The sequence below is a fragment of the Aristolochia californica genome, unplaced genomic scaffold, assembly GCF_029961685.1.
Source record: "Aristolochia californica isolate CCGP_79_NKW_82.1479 unplaced genomic scaffold, dmAriCali1.0.hap1 SCAF_6, whole genome shotgun sequence".
NCBI lineage: Eukaryota > Viridiplantae > Streptophyta > Magnoliopsida > Piperales > Aristolochiaceae > Aristolochia > Aristolochia californica.
Window position 1 is genome coordinate 44,310,786 of NW_027182257.1, and position 10,267 is coordinate 44,321,052.

At 39.2% G+C, this 10,267-nt stretch overlaps 1 protein-coding gene across 1 annotated transcript; it reads right to left on the reverse strand.

Annotated features, from left to right (window-relative positions):
• Positions 1–1,068: 1,068 nt before the first annotated feature.
• On the reverse strand, positions 1,069–9,320 carry LOC137935501 (uncharacterized). The gene is made up of 3 exons (XM_068780147.1): positions 6,849–9,320; positions 2,443–4,786; positions 1,069–1,214 (listed from the first exon to the last, which is right to left on the reverse strand). The coding sequence occupies exons 1-3, from the start codon at positions 9,318–9,320 to the stop codon at positions 1,069–1,071; spliced, it is 4,962 nt and encodes a 1,653-aa protein (XP_068636248.1).
• Between the last annotated feature and the right edge of the window lie 947 nt (positions 9,321–10,267).

The following is a 10,267-nucleotide window of genomic DNA, read 5'->3' on the forward strand; positions in this document are numbered from 1 at the left end:
GTACACATGTGCAGTGGACTGGTCAAAATTAGGTATTTTTCAAAATAAGTTGATGATGTCATTGTTTTGCGAAATATGTTTTTTTAAATGGTTATTTTGGTGAAATTCCCTTTTTCCAACAATGACAATAATACTCTCTCATTGCTGAAGTCTCTTGTTTGATTCGATAAGCAAATAAAAAAAGTACCCTATAGACAATGCAAAAGATGAAATTTTTCTTCATATGTTTGTGGTATATATCAACAAGACTCTTTGTCTTGCCAAATTCTAGATGAAATGGAGTCTTATTTCCTTTTGAATTTAAAGATACACTAAAGTTGTAAAGGAGCATTATTGAACAGACATTTCCAAAACCCAAAACACTGCCATATTCATTTCTTGGTAAGGAGGAATTGATTATTATGACCAAATATTGGGCTGGATTAAAGTAGTAGCCCCACAATAAAAAAAAAAAATGCAAGTTGTCTGGAAGATGGCAGAGTTGCACTTTCATTACCCAACATGAAAACTACAGATGACGTTTGTTGAAGAGAAGATATGTAAGCTTCTGTGAAACCTTAGACTCTTGTAAGACTCAATCATATTAATTCTGAATCTATGAGAGTCATGTAAGAGTTTTTCATATCTGCTTTTCAACAAACATATTAGGTCTGTTTGCTAGAGATTCTTGGACACATGAGAGCCCCATGTGAATGCACTTCATCGCTTCAAGACATACAAATGAATCTAAAAGAAAGCAATATTCTGTTAGTTGTGATTACTGCAAAAGTGATAAGGGATCAATTCCTTTAGTTATTGGATAAAATTCCATCGTATTAATCCTATGTTGTAATTATCTTCTCATGTAAAACTTATATTTTCTATTCTAAATTGTATAAATATCACCCTTAATCAATTGTAAATGTATGGTTCATTTCAACATCTAACGTGGTATCAAAGTAGATCAATTTTCTGTATCTGCTATCTTCTTTGCTCTTCCACATCTCTTCAACGGACGATGCACGCTCTCCGATCCCAAGATAGGAAGCCGTTGGATAGTGAAAGCTCTGCCACAAGATCTTTTCTTCTTCAGAGAACAAGGTTACCAGATTCTAATAGAATTGCACTAGTATTTTTCTTTTGAAGGGACCCACTAGACAACTGAATAACATCTCCGTTCTTCTCCAACACAACCAGATTTCCATCACTGTTAGTTGTTATTACAGCAGTAGTATCTGTAATTGGAGCACAAGATCTGGCAGAAAACAATGAAAGCATGATTATTAAAGCTATTACTACCGAACCATGGGCAGTGAGGACTACGAAGGGAGCAAATGCTGCTTCTTTTCTACTAAGTCCAGAAAAGAGTTCAGCTAAGTACAAAGAGAATCATAATGTGAACATTTTGATAACCAACAAACAGACTAGCATTTAGATGGAATCTCTTCTATTAGCTGCCAAAATGCATTGACTGTCGATATTATAGAAATCTTTGATATCATTTTCACAATGAAGTCACTTTCTAAACAAAATAGAAGGAGCATATTCTTATTCTACTGCAATCAATTATCTACTCAGTTCTATCACTATCGAATTCTCTTTGACTTTGTAGCAATTTTCTCCATTTTGAATCTTCTTTGATTTGAATTTAAAACTCATTAGCCGTCGAATTTATTTTTTTGGGGGCAATTACCATTACTTGCCTGCCTTACAATATTGCAAAAATGTTTGTCTTTGTTTTGTTTTGATTTTATTGGTTACTTTTGTTAAGGAATAGTCCCACATAGATTTGTGAGTACAAAGATCTTGAGTTTATTAGTTGGTAAAGAGGTTTCCTAAGTTGGGTAGTCATTTTGGAATAGGGCCTTTGACCCAATTTAACAACTTTTATTTGCCGTGTAGACTAAGAACACATTGTTATGAAAGTGGTATTATGAGTTAGAGGTTAGGGTTACTAGTTCTAACCCCATCAACAGCTTAGTCACGTTCTTCGAAGGGGATTCTCACTTTGTAGATTGGAAAATAAGGGGGTGCAAAAAGTGTGGGAAGAAAGCAAAAAGATCTTTTGAAGGAGAGCCGATCCGATACAAAAACTTATTTGGTATGAAACATGCAAAACGGCAATCTCAGCCGTTTGATCAACGGCATGATTGGACAGCAGAGATAGACGTTTCGCACCAAATAGATTTTCATGTTGGATCAGCCGTGTCTTTTGAAGAGTTTAAACATGATCAGGCCATTCTATTTTCATTATACATAGTAGGTTGCAAGCTAACAGTCGCAAGTATGTTGCTACAAGAAAACAAACTAATCTCTACTATCCTCATCCAGTAAGGGCGCTGTACAGGGTTTTCTAGCTACTTTGGTTGGTCTCTAGCATTACTATTCAAGGGAAATTTGGCCTTTATTTGCACCAAGAAGCTCCTAACTTCCCACCTTGTCAGCCTCTCCTAGTTGATCTACTTTTCTCAGTTGGGCTGAGAAATCCAGTGAAATAAGCAAACACCATTGTCACAATTAAGCCAATTGGATAACCTACTAATGCACCATGCCATGAGAACCACAATTCAGTCTCTTCCTCACTCCCTGCAGGTAAACTGTCCGGTGGTAAACCTATGGGACATGGCACCAGAATTTGATTTCCACAGAGGCCATTGTTGCCGGCGAAGTCACTCAGGTCATTCATCGTGCGCATCTGACCGCCATAAGGGATCGACCCTGTTAGATTGTTGCTGCTAACATCCAGTTTACTTAGCTCCTGGAGATTCTCAAATGTTTGTGGTATGTTCCCAGAGAGCTTGTTGTATGACAAGTCCATGCTCTCCAAGATCACTAATCCACCAAGGCTGACAGGAATATTACCTGAGAGCTCATTGTGGGAGATGTTGAGTATCTTCATACCTTTGAGATCACCCATGGAGGCAGGAATTCCACCTGATAGTCTGTTGCTAGACATGTCTAAAATTGAATACAGGTACATGGCTGAGCTTGGGACAATCTGCATGGAGCCCTTCCACACCATCAGCATTCCGTTGTTCAGGTACATAACAGCATCATTTGATCTGAAAAACACGCTTTGAACTGCAGAGTAGAGAGCATAAGAATTAGGAGTTGTAGTCATTGCAGTAAGGCCTCCAATTTTTGAAGGGATGGGACCTGTCAGTCTGTTGAATGAGAGATCAACTATGCGGAGGCTGGTAATGTTAGTTAGAGAATCAGGAATTGCTCCTTCAAGGGAATTGTTCCTCAAGTTTAAAGCTCTAAGCGAAGTAATTTGACTGAGAAATGCCGGAATTTCTCCTGTGATTACATTGTCATGGAGATCAATGTGTTCCAGGAACCTTAATGTGGTTAGCTTGTAAGAAAGTTGGCCAGAGAACCCATTTTGTCCCAGAGCAAGTACAACCAACTTCTTCCCAAAACTCAATGGAACTTGGCCACTGAATCCATTGGACGTCAGATCAATATAAACCAGATCAGAATCATCACTGAATTCCGGAAACCTGTTGCCAGACAAGTTGTTGAATGACAGGTCCAACATTAACAACCTAGGCATCATGGAGAAGGAGTTTGGCAGAGACCCGGAAAATCTATTCCTATTCATCAAAAGGAGCAAAAGACTAGAGGCTTTCCCAATATCTTGGGGTAGCTCCCCAGTGAGATTATTAATTGAAAGATCAAGAATTGTCAAGTTGGGAGATTGGAAAAGCTTTGGTGGTAAAGAACCTGTGAGCTGATTACCTGCCAGATGGATACTACCAATACCCATTTCTGTGAACCACTCAGGAATGGATCCTGTAAGATTATTGCTGCTCAAATCCAAGAAAGTGAGATTTTTCTGGGTGGAGATCCAAGTGGGAATGCTTCCAGCCATGCTGCAAGACCTCAGAGACAATCTAGACAAGGAGGAAGTGGGAGTAAAGCTTACAGTGTTGTTCCAAGTGACTTTGTTTTCTCCAAGATACAGTTCCTTCAATGATTCCATTGTGAATAACCATGTGGGGATCTCACCAGAGAGCAAATTTTCATCCAATTGAAGAGTTTCCAGCCTACCCATTTTCTTCATTGAAATCGGTATCCTACCTGTCAAAGCATTCATGCTTAGTGCCAGAGTGACAATATTGGTGAGATCACCTACCTCAGCTGGAATCTCCGAGGACAGAGAGTTGTTACTTAAGTCCAATACCTGCAGCTCCTTCAAGCGCAGAATCGATGGTGGAATTCCCCCAGAAAACTTGTTTTGATAAACTTTTAAGCTCTCAAGTTGAGTCAAATTCCCAATCTCCTCAGGAATCATTCCAGAGAAGAAGTTCTGTTCCAAATTCAACAGTTTCAGAAGAACTAAATCACCCACTTTAGTATTTAACTGTCCCACCAACAAATTACCGCTCAAATCAAGATATTCCAGATTCTTCAACTGGAAGATTTCTCCCGGAACGGACCCGTTGAAGGAATTGAAGCTAAGATCAAGATGAACCAGCTGAGTAAGGTTAGCATACCCATCTCCTGAAATTTCTCCTCGGAGAGGATTCAAAGAGAGGTCCAGCACGACCAAACTCGTGATACCAAAAATAGGAGCTAAAACAGCAGAATTGAGAGACTCAACAGATGATGAAGAAACGAGTGCAGAGAAGTTGAGACGGATGATGGGTCGCGCCGGTGAGCTAGAATTGCAGGTAACTCGAGCCCATTGACAGCAATCACTACTCGAACTCCATGAGTCCAAGATGGGGAATGATAGGTTCGAGAAGGATCCTTCTTTGATCCTTTGCGCGAGTACCGATTTGAACTGGAGGAGCGCCTGCTTCTGACCATCAGGACAAGAGAAAGACGGGGTATAGGAGAAACAAGAAAAGAAGAAGAAGATGATGAAGGGGATGAACGAAAACCTTGTTCTGGCCATGTTTCTTCTTCCTTCGCGCTGGTTCTTATTTCCGAACTTCAAGCAGTTATATTTTTAAACTGGAAGGCTGCATTTAAGCATCTCACAGCAGTTGTTGGGAGTCAACAAGGATGACGATTTGAAATTTTGGCGCTAACTCCGCTGCCTAACTTGGACTCCATCTCTTACGTGCTTTCCGTTTTGTTATTAATAATAAACAACGCTCCATTCTCCGTCAGAGCAACAGAAAGTTTGAATCACAGTGCAAAATCTTTTCATCTGGGTAGTACAGAAGGAGAAGACTGGCAACGCCCAGTTGAGAAAAAAAAAACGCCATCTGCGTCACCAATGTCGCCGTGTCATTTCAATTTCCCATCAATTGCAGTCGACTAGAATTGAATTATTCAGGCACTAATCCCATTAGCTGCGGCTCTATAATTGAATTGTAGCTGACGTTAATTCAGTTTAAGAGCGCGCCGGTAATGTTCATAATTTTTTAATAAAATTAGTTAAATGACGGCTCTGTGGTGAACTGTTCTTTTCATTTTTAGAATATATTTAGGAAAGTAAACGATACAGGAGATGTTTTCTCTAAGAAGGTCAGAGCATAGTAGGAAACAAAGCTGGCAACCCAAAATTGTAATCCTGAATCTAACACGATGATTACAAATAAGCCATGTAGCCTGTTCAAAATTTCCAGAACGTCTCTCTCAATGACCATGGCACTGACTGATCGATAGAGAACAGGGATTCTGTGATAACTCCAGTAAAATCATTACTTCCTCTAATGGATGCATTAAGGCCCCCAACACACTCTGTGAAGAATTTTAAATAGGGCAGTCAGCGAATAAAATTATTTTATATACTGTTCCGATTATCATTCCAATATTTCATATCTATTTCGTTTAATTATCTTTTGAAATAGTTTCATTCCATTTATATACCTGGTTATTGGGCAGGTAAATGGGCAATTAAACAAAAATTAGATTAAAAAATGACATGTTTATAATTTTCAAAGACAATAAAAAATCATGTAATAGGATAATAGAGACGGAGGGAGGAGAATCTAAGAAGAACTGGAAGGATCAATGGAAGTCAAAAAGAGTTATTGGAAAGAGGCAATAAGATCAAGATGTACAAAAGAAAAGAAGAAGAAGAGACAAAAAGAAGGAATAGAAAAAGAAATGAAAGGAAGAAGAGACAAAGCCTGGATAGAGAAGGCAACAACGCGTGTTTCTAAATCCGATCCTTATAAAAAACTCCTGATTAGATTGAATTTTCAACCCTATCCCCACTCCGTCTGTAGCATATCCAAACTTTGTTCTAATTGTATACAGGATTTGGGGATGGAGTTTGTGCCTCCCTTCTTGGTTTCCGTTGCCAAGAACCATAATCTTTCAATTCTCTCTCCTGAATTTTCTCTTTATCTGTCTTTCTGGTTCAATGTTCTACCTCCAATAACTGGAAACTAAATCGAACTTTGTTTTCGGATTGTCAGCTTCACTGTAAACTTTTCCGAAAGTCATTAATTGATATATTAGTCATTAAATGTGCAAGAATTTATCAGAAGAAGAAAGAAAAGACAAGAAGACAAGGTTTTAATTTCAACACCAAGTGAAATTCACTGTTAACTTCATCAGAAAAAAAGCCAGGCATTGTGGATCATCGAAACAATTCCTCGATTTCCTCAATTTTGCAAAGGATGAGCACTACCACCCATCTTTATAAGAGTACAACCATATTCAGAACATTCTACTTTTTCTTTACATATTAGGTTCCTAGCCATAAGAAAACAAAATCATCTCTAGTATCATCATGTAAGGGCTTTTATATTTACATGCTGTAAAGGGTCTTCAAGGAAAATTTGTTAATTTCGTGCCTCTTACTAGGGGCTCACACAAGCCCCTGGACTCCCACCTTATCAGCTTCTCAAAGTTGTTCTACTTTTCTCAGTTGAGCTGAGAAATCCAGTGAAATAAGCAAACACCATTGTCACGATTAAGCCAATTGGATAACCTACTAATGCACCTTGCCATGAGAACCACAATTCAGTTTCTTCCTCACTCCCAGCAGGCAAACCGTCAGGTGGTAAACCTATGGGACATGGCACCTGAATTTGACTCCCACAGAGGCCATTGTTGCCGGCGAAGTCGTCCGGGTCATTCATTGTGCTCATCTGTCCGCCGGAAGGGATCGGCCCTGTTAGATAGTTGTTGCTCACATCAAGTTTACTTAGCTGCTGGAGATTCTCAAATGTTTGTGGTATGTTCCCAGAGATCTTGTTGTATGACAAGTCCATGCTCTCCAAGTTCTCTAATCCACCGAGGCTGACTGAAATATTACCTGTCAGTTCATTGTGGGAAATGTTGAGTATCTTCAGACCTTTAAGATCACCCAAGGAGGCAGGAATCCCACCTGATAGTCTGTTCTTAGACATGTCTAAAATGGAATAGAGGTAAATAGCTGAGCTTGGTAAAATCTGCATGGAGCCTTTCCATATCATGAGCATTCCATTGTTCACATAAACTATAGCATCATTAGATCTGAGGGATATGGCTTCAATTGCAGAGTAGAGAGATAAAGAATTTGGAGTGGTGGTCATTCCAATAAGGCCTCCAATTTTTGAAGGGATGGAACCTGTCAGTCTGTTGCTGGAGAGATCAAGTATCCGGAGGCTGGTAAGCTTAGTTAAAGAATCAGGAATTGCTCCGTCAAGGGAGTTGTTCCTTAAGTTTAGAGCTCGAAGCGAAGTAATTTGTCCAAGAAATGCAGGAATTTCTCCTGTGATTACGTTGTTGTGGAGATCAAGGTGTTCCAGGAAACTGAATGTGGTTAGCTTGTAAGGCAGTTGGCCAGAGAACCGATTTTGTCCCAGCGCAAGAACAACCAGCTTCTGCCCAAAACTCACTGGAACTTCGCCACTGAACCCATTGAAAGACAGGTCAAGATAAACTAGATCAGAATCCTTACTGAATTCCGGAAGCCCGTTACCAGAAAGGTTGTTTAGTGACAGGTCCAACATTAACAACCCATGAATCATGGAGATGGAATTTGGCAGAGACCCAGAGAGACTATTCCTGTTCATCAAAAGGATCAAGAGCCTGGTGGCATTTCCAATATTCTGGGGCAGCTCCCCAGTGAGATTGTTCCTTGAAAGATCAAGAATTGTCAAGTTTGGATTTTGGAACAGCGTTGATGGTAGAAAACCTGTGAGCTGATTATCTGACAGAATTACATTACCAATACCCATATCTGTGAACCACGCAGGAATAGTTCCATTGAGATTAGTTCTGCTCAAATCCATGAAACTGAGATTCTTCTGGGTGGAAAGCCAAGTGGGAATGTTCCCAGCTATGCTGCAAGACCTCAAAGACAATCTAGACAAGGAGCAAGTGGGAATTAAATTAACACTGTTGTTCCAAGTGATTTTGTTACCTCCTAGATAAAGTTTCTTCAATGCTTCCATTGTGAATAACCATGTTGGGATCTCACCAGAGAGCAAATTATCATCTAATTGAAGAGTTTCCAGCCTACCCATTTTCCTTATCGAATTCGGTATACCCCCAGTCAAAACATTCTTACTTAGTGCCAGAGTAGTAATATTGGTGAGATCACCTATCTCAGCTGGAATCTTCGAGGACAAAGAGTTATTACTCAAATCCAATACCTGTAACTCCTTCAAGTGCATAACAGATGACGGAATTCCCCCAGAAAATCTGTTCTGATGAAGCAGTAAGCTCTCAAGTTGGGTAAGAATCCCAATCTCTTCAGGAATCTCTCCAGAGAGAGAGTTCACTTCCAAATTCAGTAGTTTCAGATTAACTAAATCACCAACTCTAGCATTTAAATTTCCCTCCAACAAATTATCACTCAAGTCAAGGTATTCCAGATTCATCAACTGAAAGATTTCTCCAGGAATAGACCCACTAAAGCTATTAAAGCTAAGATTAAGATGAACCAGCTGAGTAAGGTTAGCATACCCATCTCTTGATATTTCACCCTGCAGAAAATTCGAAGAGACGTCCAGCACAACCAAACTGGTGATGGCAAAAATAGGAGCTAAAACAGCAGAAGTGAGAGATTCAACAGTCGACGAAAGGAGGAGTGCAGAGAAATTGAGATCGATGATGGGACGGGACGGTAAGTGAGAATTGCACGTAACTCCAGCCCATTCACAGCAATCCCCACTTGAACTCCATGAATTGAAGATGGGGAATGAAGAGTTTGAGGAGCCTGATTTAACCTGTTGTGTGAGCACCGATTTGAACCGAAGGAGTGCCTGCTTCTGATCATCAGGACAAGAGAAGGACGGGGTATAGGCGAAACAAGATAAACTGAACAAGAAAATAAAGAAGATGAACGAAAATCTTATTGTCGACATGTTTCTTTGTCCCTTCCCTTCTGTTGTGTCATACTTCTGAAACAAATCGTTCAAGAGTTTCAGGCAGGAAGGCCGCATTATATAACAGATGTTGCGAATCAATGACGGAAAGGGTTTAACAGTTTGGCGCAAAGCAGGACGCCAACTTGGACTCTACCAACTCCGACGTGCTTTCATGTTTACAAATAGAGAAATTGACGCCATTTCTCTGTGAGGTGAGCACAGAAAACGATAAAAGTCCAGAGCAAGCTTTGAACCGGCGTCTTAAAACCAAGATTTTGTCCAAATGGGTAATAAACAAATCGGAGAATCATAGTGACCGGTTGAAAAAGAATCACCACCGCTGACGCTAATTTCAATTGCAACCCGATCACAATTGAATTACTCAGGCTCTAATCTGAATAGCAGCGGTTGTGAGAAAAATGCAGCCAGCGGTGATTGACATTCAAAGTGTAGTAGGTAGTGCAAATTTATGTTCTATTTTTGGTTTGAAGCATCTAACAGTTTACACAGCCATTTTATAAACAGCCGCATATCTCATGAAATTACGTGGACATTCTTTACAATATTATGAATAATAATTAATATCAATAAAATTACAAAACTTGATTTACGAAATCGTGCATGCAGATCAAATAACGACAACTCTTTTCATCAATTCAGCTAGTCACTCCAAAGAGAAAACATACTAAGGGGTCTATTTGGAAAAGAAAATAAGAATTTAATCATTATTATTCTTAAAAATAGTTAGTAAATTTTTTTTTATCATTATCTCATTTTTACAAACTATTTTTAGGAATAATAATAATCACTTTTTTTTCTTTGCTTTTCTAAGGTTCCAAACAAACCCTAAGGGTCTGTATGACGTTTAAATCCAACAAAATTAATCCAATATGAAAAAAAAATTGGTGCGAAACATGTGAAACGGTTATCTCAACCGTTCGATCAATAACTATCTCAACTGTCCGATCATGATCAACAACTATTTCAATCGTCTGATCAACAACTATCTCAACCATCTGATC